This window comes from Diabrotica undecimpunctata, chromosome 3 (genome assembly GCF_040954645.1).
Source record: "Diabrotica undecimpunctata isolate CICGRU chromosome 3, icDiaUnde3, whole genome shotgun sequence".
Classification (NCBI taxonomy): domain Eukaryota; kingdom Metazoa; phylum Arthropoda; class Insecta; order Coleoptera; family Chrysomelidae; genus Diabrotica; species Diabrotica undecimpunctata.
In genome coordinates, this window is record NC_092805.1 from 45,724,086 (window position 1) to 45,738,993 (window position 14,908).

Here is a 14,908-nt window from a genome sequence, read left to right on the forward strand (position 1 = left end):
GTATATTAATTAATAATTTGAAAAAATAGTAAATTAAAATCAAAAATCGACCTGTTTCGGGAATTTCTGTCGTTTATTTAGGTAATAAGGAATATTATGCGATACTTTATGAACGCACTGTATAAATATAAATACCTACTGAATATTACGTTTTACCCTATTCCTAATATTAATTGAAATTATCTTTTTATATATAAATTTCCAATTTTTAGTATAAAAACCAATAATACCTGGCCTGTTGAAGTTCAGTTTATTACATAAAATTATAGAACAACCTTGAGCAAAATAAATACATAATACGATAAATACCAACTTTATATTGTAGTATACAAAAGATAGCGGCATAAATCAGCAGAGAGAGTTACGTACTGCAATTTGTTTATAGTTCTAAAAATTTATTCAACGAATTAAAATGGCCGAAATAGTTGTGCCGAAAATTGAAAAACTTGACCAATTAATAAGCGACCATATAGGCAAAGATAAAAAAGTAATTGATTCAAAAATAACAAGGCTTACAGCACCTGGAGATAACTTCGGGAGTGAAATGTTAAAAGTAGATCTTCGTCTTAAATCTACTGGCGGCAAAGAAGAAAACTTACACGTTGTTGCGAAACTGATTCCAGAAAACGAATTTGCCCGCGCAATTTTTAACGTAGATGTGTCATTTAATGTAGAAAAAGAGTTTTATAACACCATCGTACCCACATTGCAAGACTTTCAACGAAAACAAGGGATTACTAAAGTTATAGATTGTTTTCCGAGATTGTATGGCGCCAGGAATAATTTAGAGAATAATGGAGAAAAGGTTGATAACAATGCAGCACTCGTCTTGGAAAACTTAAAAAGTCAAGGTAAGTGTCAGTTTACTTTTTTTTGTTAATTTTACCTATTTCTTTAAATATATTTAGCTATTAAATTATCACACAGCAATTATTTTAGTAAAATTATTTCTATATCATATATAATTATTCTTAAGATATTAAGGCACGATATGGGTATTTTGAATCCCTTAAATTTTTTTTCTTCCATTGTGCAATTTTGGCTCCTGGCCCTTAATCAAGCTTCTTAGATTGTTTTTGGTCATCTCTTCCGTCGTTTTTAAGATTGCGTGCATTATGGGATTTTAAGTTTAGTTATGACTTATGGATTCAGGCGTTATTTATTTAATATACTCTTTTAGAGCTATGTTCAATAGTTCAAAAGTCTCAATATTAAAAAAATTATAGATTATGCTAACGTATGTAAAAAATGAATTTCTGTTGTTTTATTTATCATAAATTTTCATTCGTACGCCGGGCCGCCGAGAGAGATTCGCGGGCCCCGATAAGAAGTAAAGAGAGGACCCCCGAAAAAAAAAAAAAAAAAAGTAAAGAGCAAAAAAAATGTTTAATTTTTATAGAAATCAAATGTCAAAAATACATTTCAAATACTCAATTTAATTAATTTTAATTATATAATATTCGCTCCATGCGTGTCTGACGCGACACCTACCGCCTTCATCTGACAGTTTTGGACCTACCAATTTTCAGGTTAAACATATGACATATGTTTGACATTGTTAAATACATGCAAAATTGACAATCATTAATAATTAACTTTTTAATTATATTTTTTCAGTTTATGTACAAAATAAATGTAGTATTAAAAACTGGGTTTCTCAAAATTCATCAAAATATATCTTTTCAATCCCAAACGGAAAAGAAAGGGAAAAATCTAGTACTATGAAGTTTTTCACGTGAAAGAGCATATAATTAAAAACAGTAATAGTAAAAGTTATGATATAAAAGCTAAAGTCATCAGGCACTCTGCAGTTACCTTGAAGCTTTATAAAATATCATTTAAGGTAAATTATTTAAATTTTTCCTATTTCAATTGCATAAAAATGAAGTTATGTGATATTTACGTTTTCATATTAATAGCACGGATCCATCGTTTTCTTCCCTCTAATTGATATGTAATCTTTGGGAACCTATAAAAACTGTACTTACTATTTTTACTATTATTGGCACAATTAAATACGCAACATTTATTTGCACACATTTTTGATAAAATTTATGCGTAAAAAGGTAGGTCCAATTTTGTCATATTTCGCCGCTACGCACGCTGGCATCGTTTCAAGGTACCCCTACCATGGTCGCGCACGGAGCGAATATAATAGCGAAAATATTTATAATAGGAAGTGCTTTTCAATATTTCTGATTGGAAAAAAATCGCATGATTTTACAAAATCATGCTCTATGCACAAAGTTATCTGTCAACCAATTCTACTTCATTGTAGATTTCATAGCATTTTTTATGCGAGAAAGACAACTAAAGGATCTTTCCGCTCTTGCGACTCTCACCGGTAAGGTGCACAATACCGACCGACGTTGGGAAATATTGATTCCAGTTAATTACTTTTTGAATGGGAATAAGCCACAATTAAAGGTTAAAGTAAGTTTAACGACGTTTCAATTTCCACTTCGGAAATCGTTCTTAAAATATAAACATTAATAAATTTTGGTGAAAAATTCTTCTAATAATTTAATTTTATCTGACTCATTTATATTGACAATTTAGATATATATATATATATATATATATATATATATATATATATATATATATATATATATATATATATATATATATATATATATATATATATATATATATATATAACGAGTTTATTACAGCTGCCGACGTTTCTCGCAACCTAGCTTCCAACGCTTGCGATCGTTCCAGTCATCTACTTGTAGACCCCTATCTTCCATTGCATCTTTTACTTCTTGTCTCCACGATCTTCTTGGTCTTCCCTTTTTCCTGCGGTTGGTGGGGATCCACTGTAACATTCTCTTTGGCCATCGTTGATCATTCATCCTTTCTACATGGCCATACCATTTCAGCCTTTTGCATTCTATAGTTTCCAGGACGTCAATGTCTATGGACGTAATATTCCTTACTCTATCTCTTCTAGTGAGTTGGCAGCATCTTCTCCAATAATTCATTTCCATTGCTTTTATTTTGGATGCGTCATTTTTATTTATTACCCAAAGCTCTGAACCATATGTAGCAATGCTTTCTATGATACTTTTGTATATCCTAATTTTTGTGTTTCGGGTGATGTGGTTATTCCAAAGTATACTATTCAGTTGACGTATTGCTAAATTTTCTTGTCCAATTCTAGTAGCTATTTCTTTTGTTTCTTTTTCAAGATATATATATATATATATATATATATATATATATATATATATATATATATATATATATATATATATATATATATATATATTATACATTTTAAAGTAGGCTTTAAAATGATATTGTCAATATTGCTGAGTTGCGTTCCTGGGACGACTTTATTGTAAGATAGTTCATTCGATTACATGAAATCAACTTTAGCTTGAGAATACCCGTCAGAAAAATCGTAGCATGTAATTCGCCCTTAAAAAGACAACCAAATGCCATGACGACATTCAAATTCCCCTGTTAGTGATTCCATAGTAAATCATGAGGAAAAAACCAGGAAAAAAACCTCATACTACTATACCGACATGGTAAGTATTTGGTCTTTCATTTAGGTTACTCTCAATAAACACCAAATTCTAATTTTATATGTTTGTTATTTAAAAAAAAAACATAAATGATGGATCTTCGATATGTTACTGACTTACTAATACTGGTATTTTCCTTTTATTAACTTCCTGTTTTAATATGGCTAACCAGATTCTACTGCATTCTGCCGAGGAATTTGCGACACAATTGGTCCCATTTAGCATGATTATAGCCGCTTCTTTGATTTTTTTCTTTTTACTATCCGTTTTTTAGGCCTATACTTAAATCATTCCATTCAACCCTATGTTCATTACACATAGATTGATGTTCATTTATTCTAACATTTAATGGCCTTGATGTTTCACCTAAATAAAACTGATCGAATTCACAAGGTATTCTATAAATACAATTCTTTGTCCTCTTATGTTCATTGCTACGTTTAGTTTTAGACAAAATAGATCTCAATGTGTTTGTTGTTTTGAATGGTGTTAAAATTTATTTCCTATTCTTTTAAGTTTTTCTGATAATCGTTTTATGTATGGTATAACTCCATTATAGGTGATATGTTTAGTCTTGTTCTGGTTGCCAACGTATCATCCCTCTCTAATTTTGTCTTGACTATATTCAAAGTCTTATCTAATGGCACATTTGTAAATAAACTATGTATGTCAAAACTTACTAAAATAATATTTAAATTAAGTTTAATATTTGATAATTTTTTTAAAAAATGTTGTGTATTTTTTATAAACGTGTCATTTTTATTTGCAAATGGTTGTATAATATTTAATAAAAATTTTGACAGTTCACTACAAGGATAATCCATGATACTACAAATAGGTCTAAGTGGTATATTCGTTTTATGAACTTTCGGTACTTGTACCGAAACTTGATAACCGAGGGTTATTACTGTAATGAGGTGTAATTGTAGCCTTTTTTGAAAATTTGTTAAACAAGAACAAAAAAGAAAATTTGTTTAATTTATTTATGTTTGTATTTTGAGAACGATTTCCGAAATGGAGATTAAAACGCCAATAAACTTACTTTAACCTTCAATTGTCACTTATTCCCATTAAAATAGTAATTACTTTAAAATGCAACAAGAAAATAGCTTCAGAACAATAATTGATTCCAATTTGAGATATTTAACTTTTATATAGCTTTTAAATGAAAAACTGCATTTATTAATTCTTCACTGATGTTTTCTTTATAAAACTCGAGCAGTATTTCTCATCATCTATCATATATCATCATCGTCATTATCATAATATCATCTTCATCTCGGAATGTCCACAAAATTTTAAATTGCTAATAAATTTCATTTGACGCATTAAATGTTCTGGTTAAGTTGCTTGTTATACAATATATGACGATAAAATATTTTACAGCGAGATATTGCGTTGGACTCATAATTAAGAGTCGCTACTAGTCGCTAATTACTACTTATAGTCCAGTCGTCAGATAGTTGACTCCTAAAAATCATACGAACAAGCTAAATTTTCCCGAGAATATTAATTTTAAGACACCAAAAAAGATACAAAAAAGTTTACCACTTTTATCCCCCGGTTTTCCCCTAAAACCTCCCTCTTAGGGATGTAAAAACACAAAAACATCGATTTATCAAAAATCTGTATGCCGCAGTAAAAAATGTTTTAAATAAAAAATGTAGCTGAGGTAATTTTAAACAAAAATGTTATAACCACTTTTTGTGTAGAATAAACTTAAACTCTTAGAAATCAATGTTCAATAAAATTTGAATCGGCTCGACGGTATTAATTCAATATCTTTTCATTCAACTGTTCTATCGAGAAAAATCAGGATGCATTTTGAAGGTAAACAGTGCAGCTTTCGTATGCAGTTTTTGTAATTTGCTGAGAATAAACTTAGTTTTTATAAAGGTGTTAAATAAATACACATGGTGCGATTTTTGCCATTTTTTATGATTGTCGTGAGATCAATAAAATGAATCACTTTCATTGACCAGTCGTAGTAAAATTTACATGTTTAGAAATAAATCTTAAAAACCTATAACATAAAATTTTAATTTTGTGTTCTGGCAACAAAAATGAGGCATTTGAAATATGAATAAAAACGCAAAATTTCATGTTTTACATCGTTTGTTATGTGAAAGTTTAAATCCGGCGTTTTTTAAGCATATTTCAAATGCCTCACATTTATTTGTTGCGAAAACTCAAAACTAAAATTTCATTCTATAGGTTTTTACGGATAGGCTGTAGTAATCAAAACTTTATAGTGGTTAGTCAATGAAAGGCATATATAGTATTGATCTAATGAGACTCATAAAAAATGGCAGTAATCGTTTATTTATTTACCACCTTCATAAAATCTGAGTTTATTTGCAGCCAAATAAAAAATTGCGTGCGATAGCTAAACTCTTTACCCTTAAAGCGCATCTTGAGTTTTGTCAGTAGGACACTTGCATCAAAAGATATTAAATTTTTACCGTCAAGCAAATTTTATTTAACGTTCAATCGTTGTTTCTAGTACTATGAAAATGAAGTCTAGTACTACGGTGTTGTGAGAGCAGTTGTGGTGCGCGAGCTGGACAAAAAGCCCTCCAGTTTATTTTTGGAAGTCTTCTTCTAATCGTTTGTCTACTCACACTAACGTTTCTCACCTCAAGAAGAGACCTACAAGCTTCAGGAGCGGTGCAAAAGCCATTTCTCAATAATTTAGTGACAATGAAGCGGTCATCTCGAACTGAAGTGCATCGTTTTCGGCCTTGACCTGGCCTGCGGTTGTACGATCCTGTCTCTCGAAATCGTCTGATGGCATCTTGTACCGTAGTTCTGGGTACATTGAGTATACCAGCGATATGACGCTGACTGTAACCAGCATCAACTAAAGCCACTGCCCTAGCAGCATCAGTTGGAAAGAGTGGCATTTTTAAAATCACAAACAATAAATAAGCACTAAAATTTCAACATAAACAATATTCGCTCACAATGATATAAAATTACAATTTTAATTGTTAATTTTAATTAAAAATTGTTCAAGAATTGTTATTAACACGGAAACAGATTTGCAACAATGTCGTACAACGACTATATGTCAAAAATCCTTCGATGACACAAATTTAGGAAACAAACTGTCATAGGTAATGTAAACAAAACAATAATAAAGGTTTTGGGGTTAATTTAGCTGGTGAGTTAAATCGTCTGTATTGATGAAAAACATGGCTAGTTGTTAAACTACCTAACTGTTGTATTATCCAACATAAGCGAATGAATCAAAAAACAAAATGTTGAGAAAACATAAGGATATAGTTAGGTTTTAATTTAAATATTTTATAAATGCTAGAATATTCCACAGGGTGATGCAAACTTTAAGAAAAAAATACGGTTTAATTCGTACACCCGGTATACAATAAAAATTTACCTGTTTAGCAACCATATTATTATAACGATATTGCCAAGGAATAAAGCTATAACATATTAAAAAAATAACTTAAATCGGACAACAGGTATAGGAGATATAAGACATCAAAAATTATCCATTTTTAAGGTGGCCGGTTAATTTTGGCCCAGAGTGTATATTGTAAAGTCTTGTAGAATTTTGAAAAAAGTCGTTACTTTACGGCTAGATTCTGCTGCATGCACATACATAAGCTGTGACAAGCACATGGAAAAAAGAAAGATTTCGAATCGATCTGCAATATACATGCTTGAACACCTTTGTACATTCCGCTCATATAGCCACTATTGTCATAGCCCTGCCCACGGCAATCGCTTATCGGAATATTATGATTTTTAAAACATTTGTAATTAAATTGGCTATTGCATTTCCGGCCTTCTTTGAATCGTTAAGAATTTTTAAGAATCGTTCATGCACATTAAATATTTTGTCATGAAGGCATACACATCGTAATATAAATGTTAGCTTTTAGAAATATCTTGCGTTGCATCTATTATAATAATTAAAAAATATTCGTTTAAAATTATATTTACTGGTTTGTGCAACGCAAGTTGCAATATGAACTCGTTTTGTATTTCCTATGATAAGTAATGCACTTGATGCCTCTTTTAATTAATTTGAAAGTTTTAGATTTTTCTCGAATAATTTGCCAACGTTGCATAACTTCGTCCCAAAGTGTCCCAGGTCAACTTTTTTTCCTTTTAAATTTGTAAAAAAATTTATACTGTTAAAATATGAAAAAATTAGTTGTTTGCAGTTAATGGTTAAAACGTTATTTTAATTGTTTATAAGCAAAAAATTTACATGTTTTTGCCAAATTATTTTGCAATATTTAAAATTATTTTTCCTCATTTTGTTTTTATTATAACTCATATTTGTAATATTAATAAAAATGAATCTTCTTATTGTAAAATCTATCAGTATATTTAATATACCTATTTAATTTTCTGACTTATATCGTTACAAAAAAATTGGGAAAAACAAATTAAATAACTTTTAAACTCTTTGACTGATCGACTTGAAATTTTGATCTTATTTTAAGCACCACAAGACCCAACATTTTAATATGTGTAATATAAGGGTTATAAGTTTATTTTAAAAGAGCTACTAACATTTATAAAAAACCGAAATTTTTGACTTATTTTACAATTTTCTAAGCAACAAATAAGGATAGGAACGTTTAGAAAACGGCATTTTGACGGTTTTTATATGACTTAGAAGTTTCTTCTCTTCTTAAGTTTGTTTTAAACGCTTTACTTTTTGATGATAGACAAAAAAAGCTAAAATTTACCGTTTTTTGGCCTTAATTTGTTAATAATTAATTAGGTCCAAAAAATAGACTGCAGGAAACATATAAGTTTTTGTTATAGAGGGCCATACTACTCAAAGCAACTCACGGTTGCCTGTCCGGGCGAGTGTCGCGAAAAAAAGCTTATTTCCCTGGGCTATTCCGCCCATTTTTTTTTTCCCAAATTGCAGGAGTAGCAGTATTTAATGCTTCTTGCCATGCTTCCAAAACTGCTGCGTCACCGTTACTCCCAATATATTTTTCGTAGCATGTTCTGCATATTCCCCAAATATGTTTAATGGTATTGACTTATGTTTAATGATCGGTGGATCGATGGATTATAATCGGTATATAGCGATATCCTCAATTATTCATCTAAATTTTTCTATTTTTCTAAAAATCTAAACAACCGGATATTTCTTTATCTATGTAATAAAAGTTAAAACTGTTTATCTCCTCTAAAACATTTGTTTTAGAATTATATTAAATGATTAGAAGAATTGTATAAGGAGCAAAGTTCTTTCTTAAATGTGTTCTTCGTTTTCAAGGTCATTAACGTTACGTGTAGTTTTTGTAACTTTTTATCTATCAGGTGAACTTATGTGTTTAAACCAAATTTTGTAGTAATAATGTTATCTTCTTAAAATTCATTTCCTACGAGTCATCAAGGTGCAAATATTTATATAGATTATAAATTTAAGATTTTGGAGAAATATCTAAATAAAATTGTAAATATTTAATAATTTTATTTATTTAAATTTTATATCTTAAAATTAAGATAAATATAAATTGAAAGTATTTTGCAATTTTAAATATTACCTGTTTATATTGACAAAAACTAATATATTTTAGTGATTATGATTAGATGTAAGATTATTTACTAGGCAAATTTTCCGACACTTCAGTTTCGGAAACAATATTTAAGCTATTTGCATAACTTTTACATCAGTTTTCTTTAAACATCTTTTTAAAAATTAGTCCGGTAAAATGGTCTTTAGTAAAATGGTAAAATTAGTCTTATAGTATGGGTGCACTCGATAGGAAAAATATTCTGATTCCATATTTTTGCACAATCTTACTTGAAATAGTCCCCTTATAACAAAAGTGCATGTCGCCCAGAGAAAAGTTTGTCAAAAATTGTACAAACAATTTTTTTGCTCTAAACAAGTTTTTTACGTTAACTGGTTAATTTTGAGTAAAAAAAGGTCCAAAGTAATTTTTCGCTTATTGCATCGTTTTCAGGTTATAGACAATTTAAGCTCTGAAAAAAGCTCGGTTACTCAGTGAAAAATTAATATTCTTAAACAAAAAGAGAAATCAAACGATTTCTACTTAGCGAAACCGAATTCAAATCTTAACCACTGTGTTTCCTAAAATTTGCGAAACAAACAGCTGGATAAATTACTCGGTAAGGGAATCTAAAATTGCATTCCACAAGCCGTTCATCCTAGTCAAAATTCGTAGTGAATTCAGTTTCTCGTACTTCCAACGAAGTAAATAACAAAACAGAATGACGGTATTAGATTTTTGTTTTGATACAGTGCAGCAACAACCGCTGATACGTATTTCGACCTTCTTAGGTCTCTTCAGAACGGTATAGTCACTGCTCTGAACCAAAATAAAAATCTCTTCCGTCCTAGACAATAGTTATTAAAATAACTATATACGGACGTAACTACGCCATCTAAAAACAAAAAGAGAAATCAAACGATTTCTACTTAGCGAAACCGAATTCAAATCTTAACCACTGTGTTTCCTAAAATTTGCGAAACAAACAGCTGGATAAATTACTCGGCAAGGGAATCTAAAATTGCATTCCACAAGCCGTTCATCCTAGTCAAAATTCGTAGTGAATTCAGTTTCTCGTACTTCCAACGAAGTAAATAACAAAACAGAATGACGGTATTAGATTTTTGTTTTGATACAGTGCAGCAACAACCGCTGATACGTATTTCGACCTTCTTAGGTCTCTTCAGAACGGTATAGTCACTGCTCTGAACCAAAACAAAAATTTTTCCCGTCCTAGACAATAGTTATTAAAATAACTATATACGGACGTAACTACGCCATCTAAAAACAAAAAGAGAAATCAAACGATTTCTACTTAGCGAAACCGAATTCAAATCTTAACCACTGTGTGTCCTAAAATTTGCGAAACAAACAGCTGGATAAATTACTCGGCAAGGGAATCTAAAATTGCATTCCACAAGCCGTTCATCCTAGTCAAAATTCGTAGTGAATTCAGTTTCTCGTACTTCCAACGAAGTAAATAACAAAACAGAATGACGGTATTAGATTTTTGTTTTGATACAGTGCAGCAACAACCGCTGATACGTATTTCGACCTTCTTAGGTCTCTTCAGAACGGTATAGTCACTGCTCTGAACCAAAATAAAAATCTCTCCCGTCCTAGACAATAGTTATTAAAATAACTATATACGGACGTAACTACGCCATCTAAAAACAAAAAGAGAAATCAAACGATTTCTACTTAGCGAAACCGAATTCAAATCTTAACCACTGTGTGTCCTAAAATTTGCGAAACAAACAGCTGGATAAATTACTCGGCAAGGGAATCTAAAATTGCATTCCACAAGCCGTTCATCTTAGTCAAAATTCGTAGTGAATTCAGTTTCTCGTACTTCCAACGAAGTAAATAACAAAACAGAATGACGGTATTAGATTTTTGTTTTGATACAGTGCAGCAACAACCGCTGATACGTATTTCGACCTTCTTAGGTCTCTTCAGAACGGTATAGTCACTGCTCTGAACCAAAATAAAAATCTCTCCCGTCCTAGACAATAGTTATTAAAATAACTATATACGGACGTAACTACGCCATCTAAAAACAAAAAGAGAAATCAAACGATTTCTACTTAGCGAAACCGAATTCAAATCTTAACCACTGTGTGTCCTAAAATTTGCGAAACAAACAGCTGGATAAATTACTCGGCAAGGGAATCTAAAATTGCATTCCACAAGCCGTTCATCCTAGTCAAAATTCGTAGTGAATTCAGTTTCTCATACTTCCAACGAAGTAAATAACAAAACAGAATGACGATATTAGACCTTCTACTTCGTTGGAAGTACGAGAAACTGAATTCACTACGAATTTTGACTTGGATGAACGGCTTGTGGAATGCAATTTTAGATTCCCTTGCCGAGTAATTTATCCAGCTGTTTGTTTTGCAAATTTTAGGAAACACAGTGGTTAAGATTTGAATTCGGTTTCGCTAAGTAGAAATCGTTTGATTTCTCTTTTTGTTTTTAGATGGCGTAGTTACGTCCGTATATAGTTATTTTAATAACTATTGTCTAGGACGGGAGAGATTTTTGTTTTGGTTCAGAGCAGTGACTATACCGTTCTGAAGAGACCTAAGAAGGTCGAAATACGTATCAGCGGTTGTTGCTGCACTGTATCAAAACAAAAATCTAATACCGTCATTCTGTAATATTCTTAAGGTTAAAAATCATCAAATGAAACCTAAAATTAAATCTTATAAGATCCCGAAGAGATTTTATCCATTACTTTTTTTGTTAATTTCGCGCTACACTGAGTTCATCGACCGCTACATATCGACTAACCGCTAAAGAATAATACCTCTTAATTTCCGAATTGCCTAGTGTTAAATTAATAAAACATTGACTAAACTTTCTTAGAATATTCACAAAAATATGACGTAATAAACCATGAAAATGAACCTAAATATTTATATTATATGTGGTATTCTACTATAAAACGAAAAAAAGATAAAAGTTCCTATCATAGATACTTTATTAACAGCTGAAATAAAGTTTTTATTTTTATTTTGAAAATATATGTCTCTATAGCTAATGGTCATTGACACAGGTACACTTTACATTTATGTTAACATGGTTAATACTTTACATTGGGTACAAATTAGTTACAATACATTTTTTTATAATACATTTTGTTTTAAATTAAATTTTATAAGTTTGTGTTTTTTAAAAAGTTTAATACATTTTCATAGTTGCTGCTGTTTGAGATAAGTATGTCTTGTAAATTGTTACCAAGATTGTATTTTCTTCTGGCCGTTGACAGGTAGTGAAGTAGTGTTGACAGTCAAGAAGTACATGTGTTACGGAAGTCGTGGTGTTGCAGTACTGGCACAAAATCTGATTACTGGAATTTATTAGGCGTCCATGTGTAAAGCGTGTGCACCCTATTCTCAATCTTCGAATGATAGATTTGTCCTTTCTTTTCATTGGTGAGAGCTGGTGGTAGAAAGTATTTGGTTGTAGAACGCTTAGCTTGGTATTGCTTTTTTTCCAATGATCATTCCAAAGGTCCATTATTTTATGTTTGAGTGTTGTTTTTAGATCTGATGATGTTTGAATGTCTGTTGATACTTTAAGAGAACATGCTTGTTTTGCTGCTTGATCGGCTTTTTCGTTACCTGGAATACCTACGTGTGATGGGACCCACAATATTGTTACTGTAATTCCATTAGTTTGAAGACGATTACATATACTCTGGATTTCTTGAATTATTGGGTGGATATAATGTACTTTTCTTAGGGACTGCATCTCTACTGGACCTCGGATATATATATACATATATAAGGTTCTTGAACTCCTAAGTGGAGCATAGAGCTTTAGTGAAAACGCGCCATCGGGTTCTATTTTGCGCTAAGGCCTTCACCTTATTCCAAGACTTTCCTTGGCCTCTTATCTCGTCCATGATGGATCTTCTCCAAGTTTGTACTGGGCGACCTCTTTGTCTTTTCCCTTGGGGATTCTACTCTAGGGCAGTCTTTGCGATACTGCAACTATTTTTTCAGAGTGTGTGACCGATCCAACCCCACTTTCTGGACTTAATTTCATTTTGTACCCTCTTTTGTTCGGTCAGGTGTAGCAGATCGTCGTTTCTGATGGTGTTAGGCCAGAATATACGAACAATTCTTCGTAGACATTTGTTAACAAAGACCTGCAGTTTGTCTGTGAGGGTGTTTGTCACTTTCCAGGTTTCACATCCGTAGAGTAGAACAGACATGACATTTGATCGAAATATTCGGATCTTTTTCCTTGTAGTATACTCGCCAGATCTCCAAACAGGGTTGAGCGTGCTGAAAGCTTGTTGAGCTTTTCGTATCCTCATACGAATATCGTCTTCTGTACCTCCGTTTTCTGTTATGACACTTCCAAGATACATAAAGTTTTCCACATTTTCAATCTGCATATTGTCGATAGTAAATAGCGTGTTGTTCCTTGCATTTATTCTCATGGACTTGGTTTTACTAATATTGATTTTCAAACCTATTTTATTGGCTTGAGTTTAAAGCGTTTCCAATTGGTAAGCCAGATCTTGGAACCTTTGACCTAATATACAGATATCGTCCGCGTATTCTAGATCGCTTAGGCGTGTGGTTAACGTCCATTGTATCCCTCTTGTGTCGGAGTCTAGTTTGGAGAGAACATAGTCTATAGCTATGTTAAAAAGAAACGGAGAAAGCACGCATCCCTGTCTAACTCCAGTAAGTACGTTGAATTCGTCACTGTTGATCTCATTGTGTGTCACGCTGCATTTCGCATCAGTATATAGTGACTTTATAATAGAAATTATTTTTTGCGGGATGTTTCTTAGCTCTAAAATTTTCCATAGAGCAGCGTAAGACAAGCTATCAAAGGCACGTTCAAAATCAACAAAAACCATGTATCGGGGTGTGTTCCCTTCAACCGATTGTTCCATTATTACCCTCACAGTATTAATGTGGTCTATGCAGGAGGATTCTGGCCTAAAGCCGGCTTGATTAGCTTGTTTGTTATTCTTTTCAGTATGATGGTCGCAAAAATTTTATTTATGACAGTAAGCATGGTTATTCCTCTCCAATATATACCTCGGACCTCGGATAGTGTGGGTATAAACATTTAGGAAAAATATGAGGAGTAAAATAAAGATGATCTTATAGTTGAATTTTCGCTGTTTTCACAAAAAATAACAGGCAATCGTAAATTTCTTTTATATCTGAAGCTAGCAGATAAATAATGTTATATGGGCTTTTGATTTTTAACTGTAGAAGTTTCTTAAAGAGTTCAATAGATTGCGCCCTATATTTTATACGCTTAAAGATAATGTGGTCCAGATCTCCAATTATGTTAAAAACGTCGCAAAGATCGCTCTTAAGTATTTTGATTTTATGCTAATGTGTTGGATAATATGCGTTGTCAAACTTAAGTCTACTGATAGTGGTTATACTTCTACGATTGTAATAATATTTTCTGTACCAAGGATTTCTTCTCAGTTCGGTTTCTATTTTGGTATATTGAGTTGGATTTGTAAAACAGTACTCTTGCCATAAGTATTTCCACTTCTTCAACATTTTGAATAAACTTTCACTTTCACTAATCTTTCACTTTTGATAAATTTATATGTTCTCCTACTGAATTCACAATGTATCTCTTCTCCCATTTGTATACAAATTGGAGAAGTATACTTTCTTTGGCAATATTATCTGCGATTGGATGTTTTGGAATTCAATTTTTTTTTAACTGAAAGCGAATCTGTAAAAATAATTGCATTTTGATAATCTTCCTGCTCTACATATTCTAATGCTTTTTGTATTGGTAGAGCTTCAGCTGTCAAAATAGATGTATCTTGATGACTCTTGAATTTTTTTTGTATCCAACTGG

General features: G+C 31.6%; 1 protein-coding gene across 1 annotated transcript in view; it reads left to right on the forward strand.

Moving 5' to 3' along the window:
- Positions 1-327: 327 nt before the first annotated feature.
- The window catches only part of LOC140436763 (uncharacterized), a 29,673-nt gene continuing 15,092 nt past the window's right edge, over positions 328-14,908 (forward strand). The window contains exon 1 of the mRNA XM_072525846.1: positions 328-851. Coding sequence (XP_072381947.1) covers positions 413-851 — 439 coding nt within the window. The 5' untranslated portion in view covers positions 328-412. The remainder of the gene's footprint in view (positions 852-14,908) is intronic.